Source organism: Phascolarctos cinereus, unplaced genomic scaffold (genome assembly GCF_003287225.1).
Source record: "Phascolarctos cinereus isolate Bilbo 61053 unplaced genomic scaffold, phaCin_HiC Scaffold_2;HRSCAF=192, whole genome shotgun sequence".
NCBI lineage: Eukaryota > Metazoa > Chordata > Mammalia > Diprotodontia > Phascolarctidae > Phascolarctos > Phascolarctos cinereus.
Genome location: NW_027555625.1, coordinates 329,679,555 through 329,694,091, shown reverse-complemented (window position 1 = coordinate 329,694,091; position 14,537 = coordinate 329,679,555). Strand labels below are relative to the sequence as shown.

The 14,537-nt window shown below is 37.0% G+C and overlaps 1 protein-coding gene across 3 annotated transcripts in view; it reads left to right on the top strand.

Moving 5' to 3' along the window:
- The window catches only part of MAPK9 (mitogen-activated protein kinase 9), a 50,868-nt gene that overhangs the window by 10,494 nt on the left and 25,837 nt on the right, over positions 1–14,537 (top strand). For all 3 annotated transcript variants that reach the window (XM_020998611.2, XM_020998610.2, XM_020998612.2), the window contains exons 2-4: positions 5,807–5,975; positions 12,208–12,337; positions 14,130–14,188. In XM_020998611.2, the coding sequence (XP_020854270.1) occupies positions 5,854–5,975; positions 12,208–12,337; positions 14,130–14,188 (311 nt within the window). In that variant the 5' untranslated portion in view covers positions 5,807–5,853. The remainder of the gene's footprint in view (positions 1–5,806; positions 5,976–12,207; positions 12,338–14,129; positions 14,189–14,537) is intronic.

Below are 14,537 nucleotides of genomic sequence, written 5' to 3'. Positions count from 1 at the left end.
TGGGCCAAAGTGGGCCTAGCATGTCTACGTAGAGACACCTGTTTTTATTTTGTGAGGTTGGGGTATCATTCGTTGTTAGAGATGAAAGGGATCATACATAGAGATTATAGACTGACCACCTGATTTTAAGAGAGGTAGAAAAGGAGGCTTATGAAGGATAAGTGATTTGTTACACAGGAGGTCAGTGGTCTGGGCAATATCTGTGAGATTACAGAGTTGGCAGTAACATCTAGGTCTTCTAAAATCTTCCATATTACACAGAATATTACAACTGGAAGAGACCTTAGAACAGCTGTACAACATTGTCTGCTTTCTTCCCCAAGGCCTTGTAAGGGGTACAGCTCAGGGAGTAAGAGAAGGAAGCTAAAAGCAGAGGGACTGAGACTCAGTCCTGGTTCTTTTTACTTCATTAAATCAACAAACATTTATTATTCACTTACCGTGTGCCGGGTACTATGCTAAGCAATACCCCCTCCCCCCAAAAAAGGGCAAAAACAGTGCTTACCCCTAAAAAAGCTTACATGGAGAAGACATGCACATGATTAGCTGTATGTAAGCCAAAGACTGTAAATACAAGGTAAGCTTATTGATAAAGACACTAGCCACCAGTAAGATCACCAAAGACCTCCTGCAGGAGGTGGTGCTTGAGCTGTGTCTTGAAGGAAGCCAAGGATTCTTAGACGTGGCAGTGAGAGGAAAGCATCCCAGGCTTAAAAGACAGCCAGTCCACATAGGAGGGAGGTGTGATGCACTGTGGATGATAAACAATGAGTACAACAGTATGGATGGATTGTAGAGTCCATGGAAAGGGGTAATGTTAGCAGTATGGCAGAAAAATAGAATGGGTCTAGATGAAGAAAACTTTGAAATGCCCAACTGAAGAATTTATATTTGACTTGAGATAAGAAGCTCATTGAATAGGGAAGGGAAAGGTTACGTGGTCAGATATTTACTTTAGGAAAGTCATTTTGGCAGCTCCCACTGGAACACACATTATCTGGAGAGGATCATAGCAGATCATATATTTAGAGGGGTCACAGGATCCCAGGGTTTGGCAGTGAATGTGACTTGGCCCCAGCCCTTTTTACAGAAGACGAAACTGAAGCCCATGGAGGGACAGTGATGTCCCAGGTCACAGGACCCTCAGATTACTGCCTTCTTCCAGATAACAGAGGCCTGGAGACTGCTTCTTTTGAGCCTCTAAGGTACAGTGAGAGGTGGTCTTTATCTTCTTACAAGTCCCTTTGGTAGAGTTCCTTCTGGTGACCATTACAGTGCCAGGGCCAAGATAAAGACATATATCGATATATAGATTTTGATATGTAGATGGAGATTCTTGTTGAAAAAGAGGTTGTGACATTTTGCTGTAGTGAATCAAATCTTTTTTACAAAACAAATATCTCTTTCACCTGTACAAAATCTTTGAGTTATCTGTACATGAATGGAGGGTATCCTTGATGAAGGTATTAGTGGGAACATGCAAACTTTGGAAAGAGATATTCATTTACATGATTGCACATATATATGAAATCACTTATGTCTTAAGAAGAGGAGAGGGGAGGGAGAAAATTTGCAACTCAAAATTTTTTAAAATGAATGTTAAAAGTTGTCTTTATGTGTAATTGGGAAAAATGAAATATTCAATTATAAAAAGATATTCAATAGTAAACCACAGCTTTATTGTTTCACAGTTGATTGAAAGATGTAGATGCTATAAAATCTCATTATGCTTATTATTTATTGACTAAATCTTAAAAGCACTATATAAAATATGGTATGTTATTAGCTTCTATAATAATATATGTTCCAAACCATGTCTTTTCAATATTTCTGCTCCATCTCTTACTCCTTCACTTTCAGTAAGAATATTCTTTTCTTTCCCTCAGTCCCATTTCATCTCTTCTGTTCGTTGCCTTTATCCCAGTTGTTAGTTCTTTCAGTCATTGTCACTTTCTAGCCTGCTAATTCCTATTTTCTCAATCCACAGACACATTCAGGCCTTTCCTGGCCTAAAAAAAAAATAAATAAAAACCCAGAGCCCTTCCCTTGGCACTATACTCAAGCCAACATCTTCTCTCCTTCACTGTTCAACTTCAATAAAGCGTAGTTGTCACTCATCACTTCCACTTCCTCAACAGTAGTTTACTGTTTAACCTCAATAATCAGTCTGTCTTCCATCTCCATTATTCTTCTGAAACTGCTTTTTCTTTTTCTTTTTCTTTTTTTTAGGCAATTGGGGTTAAGTGACTTGCCCAGGGTCACACAGCTAGTGAGTGTCAAGTGTTGGGTCTGAGGCCAGATTTGGACTCAGGTCCTCCTGATTTCAAGGCCAGTGCTCTATCCACTGCGCCACCTAGCTGCCCCTGAAACTGCTTTTTCCAAAGGTATTACTGACTTGGTCACTAAATCCAAAGACCTTATCTGTCTTCATTCCTCTTGACCTCTTTATAATAACCTACCCTCTGCTCCCTTAGCTTCTGAGACTATGTACTCTTATAGTTTTCATCCCATCTTTGAAAGCTCCTATTGTGGCTCCTCATCTGCTTCTTGCCTTTTAAAAATCTACGTGCCCAAAGTTAGTCTGCGCCAATTACTCGTTTTCTGGGGCAGGATTCAAACTCGAGTCTTCTTGACTCAGCACTGTACTGTAACATCTGTCAGCCTGTCCTTGCCTGGCTAACACTGTCTGAGTAGAGTGTCCAGGAAGAGATCTGATGATTCATTGTACGTACCTTCTCTTTGCTCTTGTCTTTCTCTTTACCCAGATCCGCATGTCATCTGACCAATTATCTATCTGTCTGTCTCCAGTTTTATGTATATGTATGTGTCACAGAATCTGAGAGTTTTAAGAGACTTTAGTGGCCATACGGTCCAACCCTTACATGAAAGCAATCTTCAGTACAACATACTGGACAAATAGTTGGTCCAGCCTCTGCTTGAAGATCTCTAAGGAGGGAGATTATGGGGAACTCACCAAGAAGCAGTCCGTTCCACTTTTATACAGCTCTGATGGGAAAATCTTAATCTCAGACTTAAATTGGCATCTTTGTAACTTCCATACATTATTCCCAGTTCTGCTCTCTGGCACCAAGCAGAACAAGTCAAATCCCTCCTCTGAATGAGAGTCCTTCAAATGCTTGAAGACAGCTATTAGGTGTCCCTTCTCTTGTCTTCTCCAGGCTACATGAGCAGCACGAGAATGGGAGTTGTTAAAAATTATAGTATTCATCTGAAAGATGTAGGTAGTGATTCTGTCAAAAGACATGGAAAAGCCACATTTCCCCATCTTTTAGGTAATTCTAAAAATAGCAGACAGTTATAGATAAAGAACTAGTGATAGAAAAGATAGGATTCTATTATTGGATTTACTATTTGACTTATTTACACAAAAATGAAAGTTTGAAAATGATTTACAACTAAAATAAATCATCACCCTTTTGGGGGGAAGGGAATAGGAGGGAACTGTATTTCCTTATGGAAGGAATCATAATCCAGATCACTCTGACTCTCAGTGTTTGGCTAGTAATGGGCCCCAATCCATTTTTGGGGTTTTGTTGGCTCAGAGTTAAGTGTAAATAGCAGTTGTTTCTGTTCTGGCCAGAAATCCTGAGGATCTTCCCCTTCCAGATGAATTTTTTTTTAGTAGTTAAAAGAGGCCATTCTTTGCCTCATTTCTTACCTATCCTTAATTACTAAATGGGTGTTACCTCAGACAAACTGAGACCTTATCTTAAAAAGGCTAAGGTCTTCTGCTATATCTGGGGCCATCTCCAGTCATTCTTGCCACTGGACTCAGATGGCTCTGGAGGAGAGAGTGAGGCTGGTGACTTTGCACAGCTCTGCCTCATTTAAATCCAACTTACTTTCAAGTCAAGACATCACTTTCCTGATGTCATTGGTTCCCTTTGAGAATGGAGGACAGACAACAACAACACAATAAACAAGTGAGGATAATTCCTCCTGTGGTCAACCTGATAACATATGGGCTGGTCCTTAAACAATAGGTGTACATTCTTTCATTGGTCCTTTTTAACTTAAAGCTTAGTCATCATGATATGAATGTCAATCTGTATACTTCTGTATCTGAGTCTTTCAGCTCCCAGGGTCATTGGAGTTGGCCTTAATGAAGAATCAGTCCTGTATTACTTCTGAACAACACTCTACACAGAGAAGAAACATTAGAGTTGGATTAGGAGGCAGTCTGGTTTCTGTAGAAAGAATGCTTGATTTGGAGTCTAAAGAACTGGGTTGTAATCCCATCTTTTCCAGAACCCTATCCTGTCAACTCTAATACCTTCCCTCCAAGATGATCTCCAATCTATCATGTATATGGCTATGTTTGTGTTTATGTACATATATACTATATGTGATGTTTGTACATAGTTGTTTGCATATAGTCTTCCCCATTAGACTGTGAGCTCCTTGAGAGCAAGGACTGGAAGAAGTTGGAGGTATCTTTGAAGTACTTTCTTTTGTCTCTAAGCCTGATTTGTATAGTTCATTAAATGATGATACAGAAACAGTGCCTCCCACCTCCAGCTGAAACAGGAGATGCAGGAGATATATAAGGAAACTAATAACAGGAAAATAGTGATACAATCCTATTATGGTAGCACTAACGATTCTAGTAATAATCTATACCTTATTTTCTCCAGAAGTAGGTGCTTGAATTCTAGCTTATTAAAATTTAATTCTACAGGAAAAGAATTGCTTTCTTTTCTTTCATAATGAAAGGATTTATTTATAAACTGTCAAGATTTCTTGAGGCACAGGTTGCAGTGTTAATATGTCTCTTAACAGGTTTCTCGAGGCAGCTAGGTGGCACAGTGGATAGAGCACCGACCCTGGATTCAGGAGGACCTGAGTTCAAATATGGACTCAGACACATAACACTTACTAGCTGTGTGACCCTGAGCAAATTACTTAACCCCCATTGCCCAACCAGAAAACCCCCAAAACAACAGGTTTCTCAATAAAGCTTACCAAATTGTTTTATGTTGTATAGTTATATACATACACACATACATACATATCTCAATTCTGGAATGGATTATATTCTAAAAGTTCCTTATTTAGAACTAGAAAGTAATTTCACATAAATAATATATGTAGATTAGGCTCCTAGCCTACCTCACAAAAATGATAGCACATGTACCTACTTCTTTCAACTTTAAACCATTGTGGTATTTAAACCATTGTGGCCCATCTGTATTCTGGGATGGTTATTGACAAAGTATAGATCTTATAGTTCAGGATCAGATGGTGGAGGTTAGGCCTGGTTGAGGTGGCACACAAAGGAAGAGAGAGCCAGTCGAACCTCCTGCTCAACCTTCCTTCCTCCATGGAGCTGGAGCTCATTCAGTGCTAGGCAAAGGAAGAGTAACTGGGGTAGGATCTCAGGTGTAAGGGGCTGAAATCAGTGTTCCCAAGGATGAGGGAAAGAAGATTATGGGGGTCTAGGTCTGGATTATCTCTGCCAGTATAAAACTTCTGTCCTGGGCCAGTACCCTGTTACCTCCCTTCTTTTCTTCTGAAGCCACGTATTGCTTCTGACCAAGATCTCTCTCTTCTCTGTGGCTATTCATATCTGAGAAAAGTATATAATTGAAGATTGCTTTGTGATAACATATGGGACTTTATGCCTCAGAGTGCCAAAAAATGCCACAATTTTCATCTTCACTGAAAATTAATTCTCATGAGTAGTTTCAAAAAATTGAAATAAGCAACTAAAATTGATAAAAATAAATGGCTCACATAAGCATGTATATTTAAGTAAGAATCCATGTATATTTTGCTTTTCTTAAAGGAAATCAAACGGTACCAGATCTTTGGAAAACTACGTGGCACTGCATCATGAGTGACAATAAATGTGATAGTCATTTTTATAGTGTGCAAGTTGCAGATTCAACTTTCACAGTACTAAAACGTTACCAGCAATTAAAACCAATAGGATCTGGAGCTCAGGGAATTGTTTGGTAAGTAGTACGCTTTGCTATTGTGAAATGGTTGGGGTGCAATAAAAGGTAAACCTGACTTGCCAGAATTTAAAATGCTTATATGGTAATGCTCTATTTTTTTACTACAGGATTATGAGCTAAAATTGAATCTGCTTCTTGCTGTAATTAAACATAGTGAAATTATTTGCAGGATACAAACCTCAATTCTTAGACCTCTACATAAATTGTAATAGGTAGTAATTTTTCATTCCTTATTTCCTTTTTTGTTTTGTTATTTTCCCCTAATAGTTATAATATAAAAGTATATGATTTGACAGTGAGTTGGTGAGAGTTTCTGGGGTTTGCTCATTTCTTCATCATGGCCACCTTTTTTTCCCCCCCTACCCCCTTTTATTCCCAATCACTCCTATCCATTTCTAGGAGCCATCAATGCAGTGCCTTGCCAGTAACTGGCAAGATGAGGCAAGTCAGTATCATTATCACTCCATGGAGTAACCAGAAAGGGATGCTGTGTGAGGGGTTGGGCTGGCCGTCTCTTCTTTGGTGTGTTACCTCAACTATGTCCAGCCTCTACTGTCTGATCCTGAACCTTAGTCTCTTGCATGGTAAGACAATGAGCTGCCACTACATCATTGGGCCAGCTAAAGGTAAAGTTTTTCAAATTTTTTCTAGTCTACAGCTACCAGCAATTCCAAAACACTTTTTTTTGTCCCATATTTTACTGGGCAACAAGCTCTTTTTTTTCCCCTTAATGAATGGAAGAATGGTCTGTGCTGTTTTCAAACAAAGAAAAAATACAAACTGGTAACATAAACTTAAGATGAAGAAAAAAGCGAATTCGTAGTTAGAGTTCCATTTTGAGTTTATACCCTGAGGCAGTGTGAAAAGAAGAACCCTTTGGACATTTTAACTGAAAGTGTTGAGTTTGATTCTTTTGACTGGTTGCTTAATGATAGGCTTATTTAGCTTTCTTTCATCTGTTGTAGTTCTTGAGTGATCTGGGAAAAAATATGTGAAAGAAGTCCAAACAGCTAAGCATGATTTGCAGCCCATAGTTTATTTAAATGGTTACAAGAAAAAGGGACAGATCTTTGGAAGTAATTCATAGGTGTTTTCTAAAATGGTGGTCTTAACTTTCAAATGGTACCATTTTGTATTTGAACTCAAATCCAGTGTGTTATGAGAAAGTTACCAGGGAATGCATGCAAATTAAGAACAATTTCTTATTCTTAATGTGGCTTTCTGTGAGATGAAACAAACTTTTGACTTATATTCCATCTTATCTTTTAGAGCCAAGCATTTTGACTCACAGATGTATTTTCCTGAAAGTAATCTTGAGGTTACTTAAAAATACCTTAATTTATGGCTTGTCATCTATAAGGAATTTTTAAGTAATATATAGGCTAGCTCAGGGCAAAAGTCAATAGTTGTCAGGATGAAAGCTCTGTATTTTTATAAAAGAGAAACAGTGAAAAAGAACTACCTGGTTATGATAGTATTCATCACTAATAATTAGCTATGCTAATTATAGAATATTAATTTTATTTGATGATTTTTTTTACTCCTGGTTTATATCAGTCATTTTAATTTAAAGAAAGAAGAAATTTTGATGAAATTTTTCATTATGAATTTTTGTTTGAACAGAATCAACTAAATCAGAAACAAAATGCTTAAGGTTTATTATCATCCTTCCAATAATAAAAACTCTGATAGTGGTAGTAGAAAAGACAGTTTTGATTTTTCAGAGGCAGATATGGTGTAAGGGCCCTGGATTTTGAAATCGGAGGGCCTGGATGTAATTCTAGGCTCTAATACATTCTGGCTTTGAAACTTTCTTGAGCCTCAATTCCTTCTTCTGTGAAATAGGAATGATAATGCTTATGAATGACCTGTCTGACTGATTTGTAAGGAAAATGCTTTTTAAATCTTAAAATGCAATAGAAATATGAATAATTTTTATTCAGATATTTACAGTCATGTAAAACACTGAAACTACTGGGTAAGATGCCATAAACTGAGAATATTAATCTTTAATAGAGGCTTCTAATGCTATATTCCAAGTAGAATTTTAAAAATTTTCATTTCATAACAATTATTTTGCTTTAGAAACATATTAATGATTTTTAATAGAGTATTACAGTCAGGAAGGAAAAGAACCTGATGAAAGGAAGGATCGATGCATTGGAAAGGGAGAGATGTTTCTGGAGCACGTTCCCCAAACCTACTGAGTCTCCCTTTTTTTGTTCTTATGGGGCACTAAGGATTCCCTATCACAAAATCTTTGTTCTCCCCTCTTCACTCTTCTTTAATCCCCCACTTTGATTTACCATATTTATTTCTACCTCCATACCTTTGTTTCTTCTGTTCCCTCTGCTAAAAAAGGAAAAAAAAGGAAGATGTTTCGCCACTTAATCTATCCTAATCCTACCCATTCTTTGAGACTGAAGACTCATCAGCTTTGTGAAAACTTTTCCAAATGTGCACATCTTGGTGTCCTTTGCGTTATTGTGAAGATCTCTGGCATGTAGAGACAATCTGTATCACAGTATCTTGTACTTATGAGTACATGCCTGAGAAACTATGCCACTAACTAGATATGTTATCTTAGTTGTCACTTCCTTTCTCGGGGCCCCAGGACCTCCTCTGTAAAACTGAGGAGTTTTGAAAAAAGATTATTTATTCCAAGCTCTAATATTCTGTCATTTCATGTGGGTGGTAAGTGAGGGAGCCAGCACTAGAACCCAAACCTTCTGATGCCCAACACCAAGCTGTCAGCTTAAACAAATTGAAAGAGATGTTAAGATGTTAATATTGAAAACATTTTTTTGCTGTTGGTTTTTGGGGGAACGAGGTGGTATTTTAATCAGCTTTGTCTTCTTGGTATAGTTGTGATATACATAAATATTTATGGAATTATTACAAAGTTTTCTAGCACTAATATTTAACTCCTTTTCAAATGTGCAAATATCCAATTTCTTACCCTTCTTCAAAAATCCACCCTGTTGAATCAAAATAACAATGACTATTTGATTTCTAAATCAGTTCTGTGAAATGTTTAGTCATTTTAAAAAGTTATTTTAGGTCTGGCAAAATTGGAAGATGTAATTAGGGCTTTGTCACAAAATATATGATACATCATTCTTTTTTGCTTTCTCCAATACTATATAAGTGAGAGAATTTTGTGCTAATCTTGTTATTTTTGCATTATCTTAACTATTCTTTCATGAAAAAAAAAGCCACTGTATGAACTTTGGTAAATCTCTTTTCCTTAATGGGCCACAGTTTGCTTATCTGTAAAATGAAAGTGTTGAACTGTATCTAAGGTTCCTCTCAGTCACAGTAGTCTGTGATTCTCTGTGGAAGTTACTGATTACCTGCTTTATGTGTTTCAGACTTCAAATTCTGATACAAAGCATGCTTTTGTACAGGAAAGTCTTTGTTGCTTTTACATTTGGGCCTCTTGATGTTAGAGAGAGAGAAAACACTGGACTGGGAGTCAGGAGGTTTGGTTCATAGCTCCAGCTCTGCCACTGTTATAATATGGTCTGGGGTAAGACACTTAATGTCTCAAGCCTCAGCTTCCTTGTGTATAAGATGAGCAGTGTGGACTAAATGATCTTTACAATCCCTTTTGGTGCTAGGGTTCTATATTATTCTACCTTAAAGAAAGCAATTTACTATTTGCCTTCAAACAGGTTGTCAAATTGAACAAACAGTACTTTGGTTTATACTACTTTACAAGCCATAAAGAAAAAGTTGCTTAGGACGAAATAGCCTTAGGTAATTAGAATAGATAATTCAAGGCTATGCCATTGTGAATAAAATCTGTGATAGGTTTGATTCTTCTGTTTTGGTCATCTTGAAGTTTGGTATAGACAGGAAAAAAGATACTAGAGGAAAAAGATCTTGAAATTGACCTCACATGTTTCCCAGCTCATGGAATATGAGCATATCTGCATATATGTGGGAAACATACTATTTCACTTCAAAAGTTCTCTGATTTCGTAGGTATGGATATTTCCTCCACCTGCACCTCCAGTGCAGATCACATCACAATCCCTTGATGCATTAGATGGTTTCATGAGTTTGTGGTTTAAAAAAAAAATGAATGCTTAGCAGTCCACCTTCTCATTCTGTTACCTAGAATGCCTTATGGACAGCATATGACCCTGTGGCCTCATGTAGGACCTGCCATGTATATGTATATGCGTGTTTAGTTTAGCATACTTCTGAGAGGCTTATCATAAGAAAGTTGCCTACAAGATCGGGAAACTGTTATCATTATCATTATTTTGTTACAATAGCTTATGAAACTATCTACTAAGATACAAAGGGGTTGCAGTCTAAATGGAATGATGGCTGTGCCATCAACTGATAAAATCATAGCTCTTTTGAAATATTTTCATGTACATGTGCTTATGTTTTTATATACACATATACATAAGAACTCTGGCTGCACTCTGAATTGGCCTAAGTATAAGCTGCACTCTTTCCAAAATCTGGCTTGTGTAAAACTTGAGTGTGGACAACTATTGATATATATCTACATAGTTTTATCTTTACTTCGAAAAAACGTGTTATTAAAGGGATACTGCCTAGATTTGGACCAATTCTTTTTTTTTGTGAGTAGGGAAAGGTTAGGGTTGGTTTGGGGGGGAGGGGTGCATGCGTGTATCTGTGTGTTTTGCAAAATCTAGGCCTGTGATTTCATCATTGTAAGGAACTCTAGAAGAAGAAGCTCCCTCAGCAAATACAGATTGACTAATCCTGTATCTGATATTCCCCATGTAACCTGGGCAAGTCGCTAACCCTTCCTGAGCCTCATTTAAAATGAGGTATCGGGGTGGGGGGAGGGAGCTAGGTGGCTCAGTGGATAGAGCACTGGCCCTGAAGTCAGGAGAACCTGAGTTCAAATCTCACCTCAGACCAAACACTTGACACTTACTAGCTGTGTGACCCTGGGCAAGTCACTTAACCCCAATTGCCTATAAAAAATAAAATAAAATGAGAGATCAGGACTAGATGGGCTCTGAGGTACCCTGTACCTTGGACACATACTGGTTCTGTTTCCCTGGGCAAGTCATTTAAGTCTCATTGCCTTCAGGTAACTCCCTAAGACTAAACTATATAGTACACTTGCTCTGCAATGGCAGGGGGAGTGTCCTTACCAGGAATTCTCTATGTGGTTGAAATGAAATCACAGATTCAGACCAAAAAGAATTTTAAAAAACAGCTGTGAGATAGGCAATGCAAATGTGTGTGTCTGTCTCCCTGGACCTCTATTTCAGGAAATGCTTACATTATGATATTTCTCATTTCTATTTTTCCTGTTGCACATTTCATCTCAGATGGACTAGATTATGCTTCTTTCTCTCCTCTTTTGTGGTTCCTAGGATGTATAAAAATATCAATTTGTGATAGCTGTTTTTCCCTAATTGAAATTTTAAAAATTATAACCTTTTGTATAATATTATATGCCTTATTGCCATAAATATATAATAGGTAACTGTTGACTTGAATATAGTTTCAGTGGCCTAAATTCAGAATTCTGTGTGCGAAAAATAGCTAAACCATGCATTATATGTTGACGTAGAATTGTTTTACCTACAAACTTAGTACTTTTGTACTTGAGAGAAAGTAGGAACAGTGCTAGACTTAAAGATCTACCTGAGTTTAACTCCTGGCTTTGCCCTGGGCAAGTCATATCCTTAATAGATTCAGAAGAGCAGGACCCTCCTGTGCAGGGAGATTAAATAACTTGCCTAAGGTCACACAACTAGTAAGCGACAGAGCAAGGACCTCAATGAAATGGGAATAATTGTACCTATGTTGTTTATTTTATGTTAGACCAAACTCATTAACATAGGCAGAGAGCCTTTGAAACCATAAAGGGCTAGAATTGTAATTACTATCTACAGAAGGTCAGACTTATCTGTCAGTGGTGTTTATAAATTTAGGTATGGAAACAATTCTAATAGAATTCAAATTCAAGTGGTCTCTATACTTCTTGTTTAAAATGTTACCTGTGTTTGATACTCCAAATTAATTTATCATTAGTACCTAGTATGGGGCCTTGCATATAGTAGAACTGAAACAAATGGTCAGAACTTGTTCATTTTCAAAGACATTTCAGTGGTTCAAATGACTGTCTTCATGTTTTGTATATGAAAATAAAGTTAAATATATTGTGTAAATCTTAACTTTTACCCAAAGCTGACAGTGAACTGTTTGTTATGTTTCATAATTGCAGTGCTGCTTTTGATACAGTTGTTGGGATAAATGTTGCTGTCAAGAAATTAAGTCGACCATTTCAGAATCAAACTCATGCAAAGAGAGCTTATCGTGAACTCGTTCTGTTAAAATGTGTCAATCATAAAAATGTAAGTTAGTAATGTTTTTCTGAATATATTAACATGAATGACATTCTCTGTTCTCTGGGAGTTCATGGATGTTTTTGTTAATTAGGTTTAATCTCTAAAGGCAAATTAAGGTTAATACTAGCTGACATTTAAATGATTTTCAGGTTGAGCTATTATAGATATGTGCTTATTTATAAAGTTTAAAGTTATATTTTATGGGAAATTAAATTTAGCAAAGTCACATGTTCTATATGCAAGAATCTGGAAAACTTGATTAAGTAACTGCCACAGCAGTTATTCTTGCCCTTCTCATCCTTGCCTTCCACTTATGTGAATTGAAAGTCACATTGACCAACCTCAGTCTGCTTTTTCCTGGATGCTTGCAGTATTTTTTTTTCTTTGTTGTAGGAATTTGGGAATTTTCTTTTTGGAGTTTCTTTCAGGGAGTGATTTGTGGACTGTTTTGCTCTTCACTTTGCCTTTTAGTTCTAGTAGATTCGTTTAGTTTTTGATTTCTTGAAATATGATATCCAAGCTTTTTTTTTTAATCATCGTTTTTTAAGAAGTCCAATGATTCTTAAATTATCTTTCCATTGTGTGATTTCCTGGTCGGCTGTTTTTGATCTTACATTTTATTGTATTTTTCCAATCGTTTGGGTAAGGTTTATAACTTCTAAGTTGTTTCTTCCAGTTCTTTTCTCCATAGTTGTTACTTCATCTTTTTAAACTCTTGATACATTTCTTTTAGGTATTCATGTAGGTAGTCCTTGCAGAAAATCCATTTTTTTCCTTTGAGTAACTGTTTACAGTTGTTATGAAGTTACCCCTTTGCGGGGGGGAGTCTCTTGATTTACTTTTTTTATGCTAGACTTTTTTTTATACTGTACTATTTTCTTTGACTTACTCATCTTTCCAGCTTTAGTCCCTTAACCATTGTGTCAGGATCTTGCTCTACCTTCTAGGTAGGGTAGTTGACCCTACTTTGGCTTGCCCTGGCTCATTTAGATTTCTGCGCTCATCCCCACCTGTCAGAATTAGGCCCTCCTGTGTCTTTGAGATTGACAGCTCTGGATCTTGAGGGCCTTCCATGACATCTCAGGGTAGAGTGTTAAGGATCTTAGAACCTTAGGGACCAGGGCTATCCCAGTATGAGTGCTGCTGCTCCCTAGGGCTTCCAGGGGTTTCACCTTGGAGTTTTCTGACCATCCTAGGAATTTTTTTTTTAACCTCCCTAGGTCTTTCTTGGTAGGAGGGTGGGAGAGGGCTCTATATGTTTTTGCCGCCTCCAGACACAGAATCTTGCATAGCCTGTATTATACAAATCTCTGGCCAATGTCTGGTTGTGCTGAAGGGTTTGTTTTCCTGGGCTAGCACTGACTTTGGTGATGGCCCCTTTTCCTTTTGTCTGTGGACCTCTAGCTGGATTTTTGTGCAGTTCTGTCATGGAAGAAGTCACTTAACTATAATTTTTTATTAGATTTCCTGATAATTATACTGTCTGGTATACACTTCAGGTGTTTTCTGGAGTTAGGTAGATGACAGTTGGGTAGTATGTCTCTGTTCATGCAGTCACCTTCTCTATCCTATTACAGTCTGTTAAATGTTAAAGTAGTTTGATTGTTCCAATGTTTAATTTTTGCTCTGCTTTAAAATATTACTTTAACTGAATTGTTGATTATACCCAAAAGAGTGTGCTAAAATAATCTATAATGAAAGGTTCCAATTTAAAGTGAATTTTCTGTCAGTGTTTAGTAACTGAGGTTAAAAAAATATTTCCTGGTATTCTAAACAACAGTGAATTTTCTCTTCCCAGATAATTAGCTTGTTGAATGTGTTCACACCACAAAAATCTCTAGAAGAATTTCAAGATGTGTAAGTATTCTTATTTCTACTCTTGTCTTTAGCTAATAGATTTAAACGTTTAAATAGCTAGGTAAGTAATATACAATAGAGATTGAGAAAGGTAGCTATTTTCCCAGCTGTCACTTTAAAGAAGTATGTAATAAAAAACTCCTCTTAAGTATAGTCTCCTTCTTTTGACAATTCCTCTGTTGAAATGAAACTTTTGCAGGTATACTGTTCATTCAACTAGCTTTCTTTGATCATTAAGACTAAATGGTTATAAATACATCTCTGTACACTGTAGAGAAATGCTTGAAAAGACTTCTTCAAAATAAAACTAATTACCTTCCTTAGGAAAAAATACATTATAACTACAATA